General features: G+C 42.0%; 1 protein-coding gene and 1 long non-coding RNA gene across 2 annotated transcripts in view; one reads left to right on the top strand and one right to left on the bottom strand.

Moving 5' to 3' along the window:
* LOC118647587 overlaps positions 1 to 18,854 on the top strand; it is a 440,336-nt gene that overhangs the window by 372,235 nt on the left and 49,247 nt on the right. The gene's annotated exons all lie outside the window — the stretch shown is intronic.
* LOC105834037 overlaps positions 444 to 18,854 on the bottom strand; it is a 92,254-nt gene continuing 73,843 nt past the window's right edge. Inside the window, exons 5-6 of the mRNA XM_036292770.1 lie at positions 13,756 to 13,887; positions 444 to 2,262 (exon numbers count right to left, since the gene is read on the bottom strand). Coding sequence (XP_036148663.1) covers positions 2,203 to 2,262; positions 13,756 to 13,887 — 192 coding nt within the window. The 3' untranslated portion in view covers positions 444 to 2,202. The remainder of the gene's footprint in view (positions 2,263 to 13,755; positions 13,888 to 18,854) is intronic.

The following is an 18,854-nucleotide window of genomic DNA, read 5'->3' as shown; positions in this document are numbered from 1 at the left end:
TATTTCGAATTTGCTGAAATTTTGGCGAACATGATAATCCTTTCACGTCAGTCTAATATGAAGCAAGTCGTTAGAAATTACATAAGCATGTTAGAGAGAATAATTTAACAAAGTGTGAACAGATATTTGAGTATCTATACAAGCGTGAGGGTACACTTTAATGTGTTACATAAATTATCGAATTATCAAGCTTTCTCGTTATAATTCGATCGTAACTTTCTCTACCTCGCTTTCTATTTAATGCAAAGGTATCGTTAGAGACTCAATTGAAAACAAATTACTCTCGAATACCATGGATACGTAATCAAGCATTGATTTAAATCAGCACATGTCGTAATAAATCTTTTTCGTCTTAAAATAAGAAAGGTTTCCATAGCAAAAAATTTAATTAATGATTTAATCTTGAATATTTGATGCCGTAAATTATAGTGACTGGACTGTCGTTTTTTTTTATCTTTCTCGAGAATGTCTTTCACGGCGATTTGTACCACGTCAGTATTATTACTGTACTTGAATCGTATTTGAGATATTTCATTAAACGTTCGATTGGACATTCCATTACTTGTGAAGATGTGTGTGTGCGCGCGCGCCAATGATAAAGTCGTTTCGATATGCAAAAAATAGCCGTACGCTGATAATTTTTCTTAGGACGAACTCGTTCCTCGTAGATCCAATCGTATATCGTATCGCACAGACGGGCTGGCCGTGGAGGCATTGAATGTGGCGTGTATCATCGCTAACAACCAACAGGTTAACCGCGCTAACAGCATCGATAGCACCGCAGAATGCCATAACTCATTCGCGCCGAGGCTTGGGAAAACTGAATCTAATCTCTTGATTAAATTCATACTTCCGCGGCAAGATTTCGCATCTATCGTGCTTTGATAATCGTAGCCATCCGTTTCTGCAAATATTCCCAATAATGAATGATAATCCGTCACAGTTTCAGAATCAAGTTGAACCTGACATAGTTACGAAAAAGAAAATATATATATTTAAAATAGTAAAATAGCAAAAACTTAATAGGTAACTTGAAATCTTTGTAGTTTAACAGATATTATTAAAATAATAATATATCAAGGATTTTTAGAATGTTTATTGGAAAAATGTTACGACGCGTGTGTATCTCAAATCATCATAAAATAATTTGCTGCTGTTGATCGATATATATCGACGGGCAAATCCGTTTCGATAAATCGCCAGGATTTTCGCCTTGTGAAAACGTGTCGCGTCGTTACCGATATGCGATCTCTTGGCATATCCCGGTGTGTTGCGCGAGATGCTGTGTAAGTGCATCATCGCTAACGGCTGACTGGGGTCTAGCTGCGCTCTAATAGTGTCGATGGTACAGGGTACACAAGATCGTGCCGTAACGCAGAGATGTTGAGAGAATTCTGAGACACGTGTGGACCATTACCGCATCTGTCTTTGTCTCTCTAGCGCGTTCACACATTCGCTGTACCGTATGCGTGCACATGTACACCTGTCGATATGCAGCCTCGCTGCAAACGTTATCCTAACCGCGCTCTTACGAACTCCGTGACCTATTCGCAATGAGATGCGTGTCACGCATGCCACCAGCGACGCGCATGTGATGCATTGGCACCGTATACTGCATCCTCGAGGAATCGCGGAGTGGCCTTTGTACGAAAGTGTCACGCATATGTGTGAATATTATATATCCTCGCATTACCGATGAGTATTCTGGTGAAATGCTTGAAATTCGATTTCTTATACGATTACAAAATGCGGTATAATTTAAATTATTGTTACTGCACTGGTAGAAAAGGATACCTGATTCAAATAAATAGTTATTTGAATAGTACTAATAAAACAAATTTTATAAAAAAATAAATCATATTTATTTCAAATAAGTAATATTGTCTATAATTTATTTATTTTAATAAAATGTTATTTATTTGAAATAAATATTAATTTTTTATGAAACATGTTAATACAATATTAGTACTATTCAACTATTTGTTGGAATCAAATACATGAGCAACTTATTACAAATACAATTCTAAAAATGTTTGTTATTGATATTATCGAGAAATGTGTGAGAAAACTTATTTTATATATATATAAACAATTTTAAAAGTATAACTTGTATTTAAAGAAATAGAGTAACATATAATACTCTTAAATCACACTATTGTATTATACTTGTCACCGTTCGTTAATTACTTCGAAAAACAGCTTTCAGTATTCGTGTGTTCCTTTGTTGGATGAAATCAAAACCTTTTTGCACGCCTGAGACACCTGCAACCACAAATAAGCCATTAAAATGTGCTGTAGTGACTGTAAGTGAACTCAGCTCACTTCGGAATATTATGTGCATGTATATAGACACGTATACGTGTATGTACATATGTAGCTACATTTCGAAATGTAGAACAAGGTATCTAACGTAAAGAGAGATTCTGGGCTTTGAGCAAAGTCATTTTACACCCTACGTCTAGACGTCTGTATTTTCACTGACACCTATTTTGACTGTCATCATTGAATTCGAGCTATTAACCCTGCAACAAACTTCAAATTGCAACGCGTTTAGCACGCGATAATTGATAGGTAGAACGGAAATACGGAGAAACAGAATAAATTTTACCTTTCAGATGTATGAACTTTTATTTTAACGTTCTTTTTAATTATTAATATTTGACTATTAAATTTTTTATGCTTCATAAAAGATAAGTCGTGAATGTAATGTTGTTTTTAGACACCACGTTGTGTGTACCATTCACGCACCGACGAGAAAAAAGAATTCTCAGACGAAAATTTATTATACGAGTTGTGACGTTTATGTTCCGTCCGGTGCGTTCAGTAAACAAATGCGACGCAAGACAAAGCAAAATAATGTAACGGAATTGCTGCGGAAGGTATATGGACATTCGCATAAATCGATCGCGCGTAGCGACGACTGAGCCGACACTGCCGACAGTGACTCTTGCGCGGTTCGATCTTCATCTAATATCGGCGCTTTACGATGCACGGCTTAACGACTCGTTGCAGTCGTTAATCCGGCTACAGGCCACAATGCCGGATATCGTCGCACACAAACGATATTTCAAACGGATCCTCCGCATAAGGTGCGTAAGGAATGAAAATGTCAAACGCAGCTACGCATTGCCGTTGACGCGAACGAGAAACAGGAATCTGCAAGAAATGTCAGGATGGAGAGTTTCACTTATAAATGCAATTTGAACGTAGAAATTCGATATCTCGACTGTAACATATACTCATCCTTTTTTATCTATTAGGTTGTTTGTCAAATCATTTAATAAAAATAGTGGACGGTCTCGCTAATCGACGGAGTCTTAAAAATCAAGCACATTGCAAACAAATTCCGTAGATCTTATTGTTAGTTTTTCTAGGCTTACATTTAACTTTTGAGATCTTATCGCAAGTGACCAATTACTTTATACATGAAGAATGTTATTAACATAGGACGTATATCTCTCTAATTTAATTTTTCTTAATTATACATTGTAACTATCATAATCAAGTTAAAATATATTAATTAATAACTTGGATAACTTTGTATATCTATCGAGGAAAATAAGGAAAAAAATATATACACGCTGTACAAAATTCCTGCTGTTTATCAGTCATATAGTTTTATCTTTTATTACATGAATATCTATACCTACATAGATACTTGATACATAATCGACATATTACTGACGACGTGAGACATCATGCCGCACGCATCTCTTCTACAAGAATTTACCTAGATTTGTCTAGAAGCGTCACACGGGTGCTCGTGTAAATAGCGAGAAGCCGTGAAGGGAATTCAAATGATAGTCGTTCAAACGGAATCGATACGTCGTGATTTTTCCGTATCCGTATAGTGCCTTTTTCCCTAACTGGTATCAGGCGATATATATATATATCGAGGGGCGGATCGGAGGGAAAAACAAATGCGGAGCTTGAAAGTCGGCCGCTACGTCTGCGCTTTGTTGCATGTAAAAGTAAACGTATTACCATGCGTACACGTCGATGCGTGCCTTATCTTTTATCTCGAGAGCTTCGCTTCCGGCCCGATAGAATATTCAACGGGAGGCGACATCGTATCGATGTATGCGCACTGCAAATCAAACATTCCTTTCCGTCAATGTTCACGCGCGCGGCAGACACGGCTATAATCGGATCGGTCGGATAGGAAACAGTAGAGTGGAGTGATAGAGGTCAAATCACGGAGGCGGCGGTGCGGTCAAGGTGTAAGGGATATTTGATTTATGCTAGACGTTTCGGCCCGAGGTGTCAGGATGCTGGACGCGCTTCCTTTCTCGACGCGAAGGTACACGCGGAAATCCCTCGGCCGCTGCATAATGCAGAACCGTGCACATTAGCACGATTAGATCGACATTCGAATCGACATTGTAACCTTTGCCTCCTCCCTCTCTCTCTCTCTCTCTCTCTCTCTCTCTCTCTCTCTCTCTCTCTCCCCTCTCTCCCATCCTCTTGTTCACCCTTCGTTTATTTTTTATAAGGCGTAGCCTGGACTGCCATATGCCGTACCATTGACAACGCGAAGGTTCTGACACGCGTAGCATAAGGGATAATGCACTGCCTTGTGTTTATGCAGGGAAGCTCCTACGGATGGGAATTATCGAATTTCAGAAACGCCCGCATACGGCTACGTTATTATTTCAGTAAACACACGAAGCTCGACCAGGTGAGCAATGACAGGCCGGAACGATAGTCAAAACTAACAGGCACCCTCGCTCTCCCGAGGACAATAATGCCGCCTCCGTTGCCGTGAAATTTGTCCATAAATATTGGCACAGAGTAATCGATGTGACGATGCGAATATATTCCATCGGGAATGAGTGATACCGTGACAACCGGTATTATCGACACCGTCTCTTTCCACTGTGTTCGCATTTCTTGCTGCCTTGGTATTGATAATGAATATGAATGGAATTTATTCTGTTCAGAAAATAAAATTTTGTCACGTACGGGATTTAATGGAGGCTTTTCATAATATTGGATGATTTAGATATTGTTGAAACAACCTTTAATACTGAATACACAGCACCTCATGCTTAAACAATTTTAACGACAATTTGATCGACACTGAAGTGACATTTGCGTGGCTGAACGGCGAAAGTCAGTATTGGATGGTCCTCGGTTGACGCAGCGTTTAAATAATTAAGGAGATGCGCGAGTTGGCCGATCAATGTTGAAGTTCGGGTAAAATTGACAATTCGTAGGATAAAGAGAGAAAGAGAGAAAGAGCGAGAGAGAGAGAGAGAGAGAGAGAGAGAGAAAGAGAGAGAAAGCGATCGCTGGGAGAAGCGAAATACTCGAGCCCGGCGACAGGAGAAGAGGGTCGGAAAGAGGGGTTGAGAGACGCTGGCTGACAGGCTGAACTCAGTGACAGCCCGGCGAACGTATTAATAATAAATGCAAACGCCTAACATCAATTTCTGTCTGGCTGCCTCCGACGCCACCACCCTCGTAGCCAACTACAGGAGACTCGCCACCCCCTTCGGGAGGAAGCGAGATGAACTTAGCCACCCCTTTATTTAGTCGCCCGTTTGCTTACTTACACCGGACTCGCTCCGACGAACTTTCGCACGCGTTTGTCAGAGAGGTTGAGAGTCGAGGCTGCCAAGACACGAAGAAAGAGCGCGAGACATTGAACAAACTACAAATTGATACAACCCCCGTATCTCCCTCTGCAATTCTGGACTGACTACTGCGATGTTGTATACAGCGGGATTCCGGGAAATTGGAGTGGAGTTAAATTATGGCTCGGTTGACAGTTCTCTCTCCTTCTCGCCGTCCCCGTCGATTGATTTTAATAGTTAAAATAATCAGGTTTTATATATACACAAGCACTTTTCCGTGTACACTGTATACACGCGAAAGTTTTAGCTGTTTCCCCTCTCTTCTGTCTACGCATAAATTAAATGAAATACGTGTTTCTGAATATATATATCATTTTTATTTTTCAGCTTAGTAAATTACAAATGTTAATTAATTTTTGTAAATTATTATTTAATTACTACATTGTTTTATACGTTCTCTCTCTCTCTCTCTTTAATTATATTATGTTTTCTAGCAAATAAGAGCTTATTTTTATTTCTGTTTTAGAAAATAAAAATATTGTTTTTCAAATGGTTGTTCAAACATTTTAATATTTATTCAAAATCCGCGGAGAATCCATTTTTAAATATTATTGTCTATGTAGCTTGTGATATATCTCTTCTCTGTGTTTAATGGGAAGTACTTTACTTTTTTTAAATAGGAAAGTTTTCCGCGGATCATGCGACAGTTATGCGAATCTTCCATTTTGCAAGAGAAGTCGTATCACTTCGTGAGAATCGATTGCACAGTCAGCGGATATTCGATGGCAGTTACGGAATAGCAGGATACGCACGCGGATGGAAGGGATACGAAAATCGCCCCGTGGTTTTGAAAATGGTAGAAGAAGAGAGTGACGGCGGCGGCCGTAACGTCAAAGAAGACGTTGAAAGGATTTTTCTCGATAAATGGCTCTCTAGACCCAAACGGAAGCGGAGTGAACGCGCGCTGAGAAAGACGAGTGTACTCGCTGGAGTGTAGAATGGTCGTTTTATCGGCACGAGATGCACTTCCTTTGGGACACCCTTTTTGCAGGACGAGTTTAACAGCACCGATGTAGCGCACCTTGGACCGTCGCACTGTTCCGATAAGGACTGAGATTGTCGCTGGAAACCGATTCTTTATCTGGTCCCGGGGAATGGAACGGGGAAAAAGGATAGCGGGGCCCGTGAGAGCGAAGGAGACGAGGCGCAACGCGTGTTCCATCGATTAAACAAGAGGAGGGAGAAAGAGAAAGAAAGATGGGAGAAAGAGGCAACGGAGAACTTTTCAAATACACGTACCACCGTCGCAATCTCATCTCCCTAAGTAAGATCGCCATCCTCCACTTAGCAGAGGATTTATACGAGCCAAGTTGAAATCGAATCCTGAACGGATAGAACTTTAAATTCCTGCCGTAAGTATAAACGCACCGCCGCGCTCCACCGTGGCATTGATTTGGCGGCGAGGCTACGCTTTGCAGCACGCGAATCACGCGAGATCGACGAGGCGATGGCGATCGCCTGAGATAGGGACGCGTGATCCAATAAGGAAGGAAATTAAATCAACGGAAATTTTTCACGCGCGGATATTTAGGGGAAGGCGCGCCGCGAGAGCTTACGCGAAGGCTGACGGAGCGAGAAGGGACGATAATGTCGCAGAAAGACCAAACGAGACTGATATTTATGGTAATTCGGTATCTGCTGGCAATAACCGGTTGCATGGAAAATCAATTTTGATTCAACCGGTTCAACCTACGCGGTATGTCACTCGACTATTTCAACAAGGCTGCCAAGTAAAAGCGACGCATTGCTCGAGTGTCTTAGAATAAATAATAATTCAGATTAAATTAGTTTAATAACGTTGCCTAACATTTTTCTTACGGAATCTTAGATTCTGATCTTTTCTTTGGATTTGTTTTTTAATTTTTTTTAGTAATACATCCAAAAATCATCAAATCTAAACATACACTGAGAAAAAATGAGGTTTATTTGACTAAATTTTTCAAATGAATTAAATTTTGTATTTAAGTATTTATATATTTTAATTAACTATATAAATATTTGAATTGAAATTTTTGCATTTTCTTGAACTGACAAAATTTTAATTTAATTGGAAAATTTTGTCAAATTAACAATATTTTTTTCTCAGTGTACTAATTATCCTGTGTTAATCCGTTGCAAATAGGTAGTAAAGTTGTCGTACTATTACAGACCGTTTGTAACCCTCATTTTTTATTGCCCTGCAATTCTACTCACTCCGTAGAATACGCTATCAATCGTCATATAAATTATCATTGCAAGCTAACATTTTATCAAACACATAAGCATTAATAAATGAACGTGGATCTCTGCGTTTTATCTGCTCGCTGGAATTTCACAAACACGCGAATGATGAAGAACATTGCGACGCAATAAGTATATTTCGCATATTCTTAGCCGTTCACGCTCTCACACGTTCCACACGTTTATGCGAATCAGTGCTGTATTTTATAACGCGTTGGTATTCCCCGTCGGGCAATAATGCTTGTGTTTTTCCTGTTGCGCGCGCGCGCCTGATTTTCCAATGACTTATGGACGCACCGTAGCCATCGACACGTGCATTTTGATCGTACCTGCCGATATCTGCGACTTGTATTAAAGCGAGACCGTCGTGTACCTCTCGCGGCTAGATAGGCGCATGTACTCTCGGCAAGGTAGGTGCTAACGATCGTGGGGTACGATACGATTTGCGCAAGATCGATTCGCCGCTGTTGCAAAAACCGTCGTGCACAGACTGTCCTAAACCGCCAGATTATATATACATTATAAACAAATAATTTTGTATTGAAGCATTTTCTACAAGTTACAGGGACGTACATCTATATTTTCCAAAAGTTTAAAAAATTGCAAAACATCCTTTAATGAACTTTCTACCGCGTTTAATAGAGCTTTATGGGCTTCTTATATTATCTTGGTACTAAAAATTTGACTAGAAATTTAAAAAATTATGATGAATGAAGACATGATAAAGTTTGCCAGTATAAAGCCAGTATAAATTTGATGTGTAATTTAAAGATTTATTAAAATACGCATCGATTAATTCTTGTCGCTGTTATTGCCATATACCACTTTCCTCACTGTTGTAATCCGTCGTAATGCATCGGGTCCTCGTAATATTCGAACGCCGGCGGACAGTGCACGGGAATGCGGTGGAAATCGCTCGCGGAAATGTCTGCGGGGAAATCTATTGTTAATGGGAAGCTCCGACGGGTAGGTGGTGGGCGGATGGGCACGGCAGTAAATCGGTATCGTCGTAGGAAGATAGTATAATAATAGTGTCGTATAACGCGGGACGATAAAGCCGTAATAGGCAAATTAGCGAAGCTTTTTACGCGACGCCAGTAAATGTCGGATCTGCGTGTTTATCGATGAAGCCTGTGGTAAAGAGAGATCTGACAGCAGGCGGTCAGCTGACGTAGCTATTTCGCGTAGATTATATTCCAACAATCAAGAATCAAATTTACGTGACAGCAAATCTGCCTACGATACAGAAATGTAAGAGCATATCTCTTTACGTTTACAGGATAATAATTATTTTGTATACTCGACCTAACATTTTAATCGCTTACAACTTTATATCGAATATCTCAATTTAATTAGACACTACCATACACACATCGATATGGAAATGATTTAAAATCGATTCCATTTATTTACTTATTTAGTAAATATTATCTACTGACTTAAAAAGTATTGATTACGTGAGAGTAAATTGTTTTTTTGTATTTTAATTAAGTGACCATTAATATTATTTTATAATATTAATGGCCACTATATTTCACTATAACTAACGAACATAATAATCTAGATAATATGGAAATATCACTTATTTCGTCTGCATTTCTGAAAACGCGTAATCAATTTCGCCGTAATTGCGAGTCTGGATTTACTTACGTGCGTTTCACGCATAACCGCTAATTTAGTGAGTAAAATGAAATTTATTGTTACCATTTTGGGTAATAACAATACATAAAATTTATATCTATGTAACATAGAGAGAACGTATTCCAGCTATATCGTTCATATAATATCCGTTGTGATTACATCTACGTGATTTATAATACCGCAGGAGGAAATTGGCAATCGTTGAAGAAGTTGAGCGAGCAATTAAAATTCGTGACACGAAGAGAAGTAATTAGAATTTCGGAATGAATTATCCACTTACCGTAATCTCAAGTTTCATATTTTAAATGTGAACGCCGTAGTGTACTTTACATCTTTATTTAAATTAGATTTATTGTCATGATGATAACTGTACGTCGCAAAAAAAGCGCGAAATAATCTCGCAAAAAGTCACATACTTGCGACATTGATTCTCGATAATATTCCCATCTGAATTTCGGTGCATTAACGCGAATGCTCGCCGAGTTCCTCGAAGTGGGAAGAGCCGGACAGAGCAGAGAGCGCATAACCCAAAGAGCGAGAGACAACCTAAGGGAGGGCGACATAACTGGTTATGTATATGAAACGCTAAGTCGTGTGAGTAACATATGTCACGTATTAACAGGTTGTCCCATTAAACGTTCCGGCAGCGCGCACGGCTGGGCCCTTTTCAACCCCGAAGAAACGCTCGCGTCCTCCGCTTTATCTCGCGTATTTGAATAAACTTGAAAAATAAAGGTCACCGGCGCGTTCAATTATAATTGAGCGGTTGTCAACGCGGCGATAACGTCGACATCCCGTTTCCCGCGCGTCAACACATGTGAATCTCGTTCAACAAGGGCTCCCTTCCTGCCCATCGCGAGGTCCGAAAAAAAGGAAATGGTCGTGGGCACGGTTTCCCCCCGCCCCCTCGCCGGTCCAACTGGTAGCGCGGAAGCGTTACTTTTTTTTCTCTTTCTCTCGCTCGCGAGTGTGGGTAACGCGAAAACAAGTCGGCGTCGCGTGATCTAAGGCGAAAGGGGAAGAAAGCGTATCGCATTGGACAGGAAAAGGAGAACAGGAGGAAAAAAAATACGTAATTAATCCGGCCGGACATCGGTATGCCCGCCGTGTCGGTAAACCCGTGCGTGCATGCGTGCGTTCGTGCGTGCTTATTTCTTATGAGTAATTATCCCCACGGGTCCGCGCGTCGTTAGGCGACTCGAGAAAAGATCGAAGATAAATATATTAAACGGTGAGAAGATACAGCCCCGGCCTTCTTGTACAACGTCTGGTTGGCTGGCGCGAGAGAGGGACCGCCGATTATTGAATGGATAAATTTCGAGGAAAAACGAAGCCGTCGAAACTCGTACTCGGATTGAATTTTGTTTCTCCGCCGCGCCGGTCCGGGTGTTGGAAGAGCTGTTCGTTCGTGGAGCCTCCTGTACTCACGCGGGACGGATATATCCGTTGCCATGGTTATAAGAAGAGTCTAAGCAGCCGCGCGACTATCTCGTGGTATCTTAAGACCCGAGTACCAAAACGTGTTCCTACCCGAATAAAGGCCGCGAGGCGAACGGGCGCGGCGATATGATAAAAATAACGAATGTTATTGCTAACTGCTAACGAGTCAAAGCACCTCGGCGCGGGTATGGAGCTCGATAAAAAACCTGCTGGCCCGCGGAATTCATTTATTATTCGCTCCCTCCGCGCCTCTTTTTTCCCCCTGCTCCCACTTCTCTCCGTCTCTTGCATCTTCCACGAGCGGCGACGAGCGTCATTATCGCAAATTTCCGTTTCGGTGATGCCACTTGTCAATTACCGCCTCGTGTTGCACTTTCGCCGCGCGCATCCGCGACGTTTAATCTGGCCGGCCCGCTCTGGGGATTTATCGCGCATGCGAATTCCGCAGGCGATTTATCGAATTATACCGATCGCCGGCACCCTTATCGGCGCCCCACGATATCGGCCATGTCGCGAATAAGCGGTGCCTTGGTCGATGGACAAGGCGGGCATCGTTTAAATGCTTTCGTGCGTTTCGTGAGGAGTAGCAAAAAATTAAGCGGCGATAATCGCCTTCGGCGGTCCTCTCGGCGTCGCATCAGCGCGATTACAATCCGAAATACGACGAGCGCGGTCGCCGAGCGAGGCCTCCTTCGGAATCGTCCATCAATCCGGCTCGAGAAATACACCCTCCGTTATTAGCCGATCTCCTCCACCCCGTCGCCATTACTGTAACCGTCTGACAACAGCACGATGACATTCCTCGGCTCTAGCCGGCGTTTCCTCCCCTCCCCTCCCCTCCCTTTCCCATCTCTTCGCGCTCCGTTCCCTTCGTCGGGTAAATATTTGTCGTCGAGTCGATTTCCGAGGCCTATCCAGGTGTCAACGTCAATTATCGCCTCTTTGGTAATACCCCGCGTCGCGCGTCTCCCCGTGCATGGCACGTGTTTCCCTGGAATAACGTACAGGTGTTGCCGCGCGTCGCACGATGGCCGTGGACTGCGGCTCGTTCTCTGAATTCGGGAATAATAAGCGCCCCCGTCCGCGTCGCGTCGCGTCGCGTCGGAAGAGAACGGGTTTACGGTGGGATTGCAATGCAAACAGTCACCAGAATGCGCACACCCGCGTGTTATACATGCCTTTGCGTCTCTGCATGCGCCGACAATCTTCTGTCCTTCTCTCTCTCTCTCTCTGTCTCTCTCTCCGTCTCCTCTTTCTCTCGTCGGGGTCGCTATTTCTCTGGTACGCGTTCCGCAATGTAACGCGCGAACCGTGCCAGTCAGTTACGCGCGCGTCGCCTCTACTGCATATACATACAATGTTTCCCGTCGCCAACTTCTCTCTATCTCGCTATTACGGGCGTTGGTCGCCCAACCTCGTCACTGGCCGTTAATTAAACCTCACGGGCTACTAATTAAACGCATCTATTAATATCATTGTAACTAGTAGCCGGGGTTCTTAATGCACGCGATAAAGAGGAAGATGAAACCCGGAGCATACGGGCCAGGCCATTATACAAACGGATATATTGTATTTCTCTTTGAAAGATAACTAGATGTAATTTAAAAAATTAACTTGATATTTTAATATTATAATATATAATAGTGATGTAATTTTTTTCAACCGTTTTATTAATATAATTTACTGAGTCTGTAGGATATTTTTAGCGCATATAATTTTACTAAAATATTTGCAGTAAATTGTAACATTATATGTGATATATGTAACTGCCCAATAACAGAGTTCAAAATCAGAGATGCAAAGCTCCAAAAGTTGAACTCGCCATAGAAAACTTCACTTGGACTTTACGACACGTAGAATATAAACCTCGGGATTTCTCTTTCTGAAGTCGTAGTTTTGGTGACTGTACAGCATTATCCCGCTTCACTTTTTTTTAAGTAACTCAAGCGTACCGTGCTACACTGTAAGTTACTGCACAACGTCAAACTTAGAATTACCCGCTTTCTCGAAAGAACCTTTAAATCAATGCAGAAGAAACTTCATAATACGCAGCGCGTAGCATTGAATGCGTCGTAAAAACGTAAGAAAAGCTTCGATATGAAAGATATAAACTCCGAGAAGAATCCGTTGAGAAATTTCAATCGAGATAACGTATTCGCTAAGAAGAAAATCGAATCACGGATCTCCGACTGGAAAAATGTATAACGCCTCATAAATAAATATATCGGGCGAGGCAAATAATATCATCCAATTACATCGCGGGCTCATATCGATCATCTATCTCGAACCCATCGACTCCCATACACAGAAGCAACGGCTGGACGGACAAACGGGCGAACGTGCACGGTCGCGCAGGTGGGCTAGAAGCAATCCTTGGCTCATTGGCTTCTCGAATCCCGCATCGGGAATGAACTCATGAAAATGATTGCCAATCCCAGACGGTGGCGGGTAGACATTAGTAACCGATAGATCGAGCGCGCCCGGGGTAGGGGAAACGGCATCGAGGTTAAATTACCTCTCGGAGGTAGCAAGGACAAGGGGCCGATGCGAGGCGGTGTGGCCGAAAGGGTGGAGAGGTGTGCCGAAGTAGCGAGTAGGTATTAGCGGAGATTAATCGAACCACGGGTCCTTGCTCCACGTCCACACAGACACACGAAAGCCACAGTGGAATGGCTCCTCCTGCTGCTGCTGCTACTGCTACTGCTGCTACTGCTACTGCTGCTACTGCTGCCGCTGCCGGAAAGGAGAGCGGAAGGAAGAGAGGGACGACATGGTGAACGCGCTACGCGCGTGATTAGTTACACACTTAGTTACTTACCGGGGTACCAAAGTGGAAGACGCCATTAGTTTCAGGTTTCAGGTGGAAACAGTCAGGAAGAAGATGTCGCCGGGGGACCACTAGCTCCTGTCTACCCCCACGACTTATACTCTTTCTCGTACGAGTTTCCTCCTACAAGAGTGCAGGAACATAAACGCTTTCTCTCTGAGAAATATCCTTACTGCAAAGGAAATTAGCGATTGCGTCATGGAAACCGTCGCGTTAAAGTTGTGAACGATAAGGTTTCGGGGTCAGCAAAAAGATCGATTTGAATAACAATATTATATTTTAAAAATTTAACAAGAATACAGATTTAATGTAGCATTTGTACATAAAAAAAGTTATTTTTTTAAGTAAGGTAATTTGACTAAATTTTCCAACTAGATTAAATTTTGTCTATTCGAATATTTATTCAATTAACTATATAACTTGAATTGAAATTTGTGCATTTAAGTTAAATGCATAAATTCTTGAACTAACAAAATTTTAATTTAGTTGGAAAATTTTGTTAAATCAACAATATTTTTTTCTTAGTGTATAATTACCACGACCATTATGTTAAGTAATCCTGTCGCAGAGAGGGAATAATGTTTTTAAAATATTAAATTCCCCAGATTGTGCGAATTAAAGACGCCTCGCTTGAAAGAACACAATAAAAAGTTTTACAGCAGATTTAAAATTCAGTGACTCTACAGCTTATTGCGCTTTCTTTTTCTTATTTTAACTGCGTTCGCGGCCGCTGGTCAATTACCCAAAACGTTATACCTTCTTCGAATTAAGCCTATTCGAAGTAATCCTCGGTCGTCTCACTAATCTTCACATTCTCCTTTTTATACAACATCGAGTTTACGGGATTAGCCGTCTTATTGCGCGAAACGACATCGTTAAACTCGATGACTACGCAATTTTATATCGGTTGAGCGATTTCGCGTGCATACTTATCGACCACGAAATTATCGCGAGACGAATTTGCAGCTCGACTATAGCAAAGCGGTTTTTAATTCGAATAAGGACGTTCACAACAGCGAGCATAAAAGTGAAACGGTAATCTTCATGTGAAGTAATAACGAAGTATCTAACTTCATTGCGAAGACTCGTAAGGTTGCTTACCGCAACTTTAGAGACGATCAATCACAAGTACTAGACAGTCCAATTTATATTGGTAGATGTATCTGCTTTCGCGGGACACAACAAACAAACGCGCGAACTTGTCAGGGGAGATCCTAAGAACGCTCGCACTCAACCAACTATCCGGAGTCTTGTGTTACGGCAATTCCACTTTCAGCTGATATCTCACGTTTTCTTCGCGGCCGCTAGAGCGACGTCCCGCTCGTGCCTCCGACGTTTTCCTTTCTTCTTTGACAATCTACTTTTTACGCGGCGCCTAAACGAGACAGCGGTGTGAGTGGTAACGAGTTTTGCTTTTTGCCGCGAGAAAAATGCCTTCGCTCGTAAAACTCGCTTCTATTTTCTCTGCTTGCCGTCCTGCCTTCTTCCTTCCAACCCCCCTGCGAGACCGAGAGTACGCCGTGCTTCTTCACTCGCAAAGTCGAGGTGACATTTTACACCGGCAGCGAATGAATGTAACGAAGGGCCATTTAAATGTTCTCGCAACAGAAGGGGGATACGCGCTTTTTGCAAAACCCGGCAGAGCTTTGTACCGTGATCATTTTCCACGTTGATACTAATCTATTACTAGAATTACGTAATCTGTCGATTGATTTGATCGCGATATTGGTACTTTCTATCTTCGGTGTCGAAGGAAGAACTCGACGACAATGAACGCGTTCACGAGACGGCATACTGAATTACGGCACGGTCAACCGTTCATTCCTTCAGCACTGCTTAAAATCAATTTCTCGTTCTCACAGATGAACTTTTAATTTTATTAGCCCGGCATAAATCCGATCCTCGATGATGCCCAAAATATCGCCTTAGTTCTCTCCCTCTTGCAGGAGGAATTACGGGCAGGCATAGGGTGAGACAGAAGGAAACGATTCATAGCGTTTTAATGTCAAACGTGCGGGAGATAACGCGGACGGGAATTCACGATCGGAAGAAGACGGAGATTGCGTAAGGGGAACGGTTGCCAAGTGCAAGAGCGGCGAGGCATGACCATGGGGTGGTACAACCGTGAGTTCCATGCATTTAAAATGTTTCATTAGAAACCGTCTAATAAATATTGACCCCCTTTTTAACTCGGTTTCAAAGGACCATTCGGCGAGCGGACGAAGGGGGCGGGGGTACCCGGACGTGTGTCTGATGGAGAGAACTCGTCGAGGGCCAGCGTTGCAGCGCTGACGGTACCTGCGCGAAACAAGATCTGATTTATATAGACACCGTCGAAAATTGGTTTCATCCCCGGGACCATCTCCTGGGTGGCATTCGGGTGGCCCCAGCGACGACGCGCTCGTTCGGGGTACCCATAAATACTTCCATACTCTCCATCCCCTTCGGTACGGTTGTTCCGCGACGTAAAAGCTATGCGGCAACGGAAATCGATTAGCCTGGTTTGTGCTTACAAAGTAACTGCTGAAACGCGATAAAGAAACGTGAGTTCTAGTGAACGGTAAATAAGTTAGGGATAAATAAGTAAGGATTATGGTTGGACGGAAATAGCGTAAATTCGATTGGAGATACTGCCGCGTATGCAATTCCAGTTGACAGCGATGCGAGAATCAGATATGCATTCGAGCGTGTTGCAAATGAACGATCGTGTACGTTTAATTGCTACGAGCAAATATTAATTTGAAAACGCAATGATATTGATTTCGATTGTTATTCAAATTTATAGATTCGTCAAATTGAAAGATTAATGAAAGTTACATTAAAAATAATTATTTAATATAACTGATAACTTTTTAAAAATAATATAGTTAATTAATTTTCTTTAAACAATGTAGATTATTGTACTTATGTGGTTTTTGTATGGTACGTAAATTTACATGTACTTGGAGAAATACTATTGCACTGCACTTTAAAAATAAGACTATTTTTTAAATTATGTTTAGCTTTGTATAAAACATCAAACAACAACACTAATAATAAGGATTCTGCTACAGTGCTGGGAAAGAAAGTCATTTCTTACGTATGTAACAACTTACTCTCTTAAATAATAAAGGGGAAAAAAGAGAGTAAAAGAGAAGCTTTAACTTTTCAAGAGGAAGTAGATTTCACGTGATGCACCTGTAGTAAAATACGAATGCATTTAATGCGTGTAATAAATTCTGAAATGCCGATTTCTTTAGTTACATCAGGCGCACTTCCTTATCTCTCTTTCTCTGTGTTACCTCTTTGCTATTTCCGTAATCAATTGTTGAATTGCACGCGTTTATTGAGCTGTTTCACGTAGAATACAATCCTGTTCGCGTACGCCCGATCGATCGGGCGAGCTATCTATCTCGAGAAATTAGCCTTCTCTTCCTCTTTCACGCCGCACGGCGGAATATTAAGTGCCACATTCATGGTCGCTGCAGGAAATGCATTATACAGCGTTTTGAAACAATGTGAGCGAATATCTGAAGGTAATGCTTGTGCATCGTGTATTATGCACGACGTGCAAATAAATGCAATTGTGTTGAAAGCGAAACGTAGGTTTGGGAAGCGTAAATTATCGCTTTCAGTTACCACATAACCAAATTGATGATAATGTTATATCGATGTTCATTCGATTTTTCAAATAAAAATTAATACCAAATGTCGAGACAAGAATATCTAGAGAAAACCGAGAGATTTCGTGCAGGAAAGATATTCAAAATTGAAGTTTATTTGACACGTAATGTCGCAAAAGTGTTCCCGAGAAAGTGTTACAAATGAATCCGTGATATGTGTCTGAGTAGATTACGAACATTGCCAGAGAACGTACATCGAATTTCGACGCGTGCCAAATCCTAATCCCACGAATTTCCCAACGGGATACGATTGCAAAATACGTGCGACAATCATTCTGTACCGAATGCAGTCAAATTTCACATTAATGCAACGTGAGAAGAAAATGTAAAAAGTTCCTGTAGTGAGATAAGAAATACTGTAACAAAACATGCATACGATATTTCAATTTTACACGATGCAAATTAATTTTATTTAATATAATAATTAATTTTAAAAAAGACGATGCTACCGATCGCATAATATAATCCGTCGTTATAAAATCTTTTTTTGTAAGATCAAGTCTTTTCTTATCTCACGAAATATTATCACTATGTGCTAAAGAGCACACAGACTCGACACGAAAGAACATATACATGGTGGAACCAATAATTCTCGAGGAAAGAATATGATCGAAGCAGATGCATCTGCAAGCGGTTATATGCACACACTCGCGCGCGCATCTCTCTCTCTCTCTCTCTCTTTCTCGTTGTCAGTCTCCGTACGTGTGTCCCCATGCGCTGGTGTCGGTGACGCTTAGTCGTAAATGCGAGGGTATTACAGGACCTCGAAGATGGTAGATGGTTGTAGCCAAGGACGGAAAGAGATGTAGCGCGCGGGCCCAGGGGCCTTAAAGCGGGGGCCGGTTTGCGTGGGTCGTACGGCACCTCCGTTCACTATACCTGGCCTCCTTATTTCTACGGTCACCCTCATCTCCACTACTTTTGTTCTCTTTCTTTTCCCGCCATTCGCTCCCATCTTCTCAAAGGAGCTCTCCTCTCTCGATCTCGCTCAGCTTACAAACATACACACGCGTGCGTTCTGTTCTCTTTTCATTCCCCGCATCGATATCTGGCCCTACAACCTTCTGTTTCCCTTTCTCTCAGACCTCAATCGTCATTCACCCCGAAATCTCTCGTTTTCCTCTCTGTATTCTGCCTTTCACACATACGCATCGTGAACGTATTCCCGATATTCCATTCCCATCCGTAATGCTGTAATGGGAACAACACTCGCTCATTCGCGCATGTGTTTGTGTACATCCGATGAGCTTGCCCCTCTTCCAGCAGACTGGGACGAGAAAGTGCCTTCCAATTTTATTACCCACCCGAGGTACGATCTCGATAATGAAATACTTCGGGGAGTATTTCGGCTCCCGAGTGAACTCCATTCGACTATAATCGAGATAAGAATGAAGCGCATACTCCTGCTGCAGTCGCGCGGGTCCTGTC

Source organism: Monomorium pharaonis, chromosome 10 (assembly GCF_013373865.1).
Source record: "Monomorium pharaonis isolate MP-MQ-018 chromosome 10, ASM1337386v2, whole genome shotgun sequence".
In the NCBI taxonomy this organism is placed as follows: domain Eukaryota; kingdom Metazoa; phylum Arthropoda; class Insecta; order Hymenoptera; family Formicidae; genus Monomorium; species Monomorium pharaonis.
The sequence above is the reverse complement of the archived record's forward strand: the minus strand, read 5'-3'. Positions and strand labels throughout refer to the sequence as shown.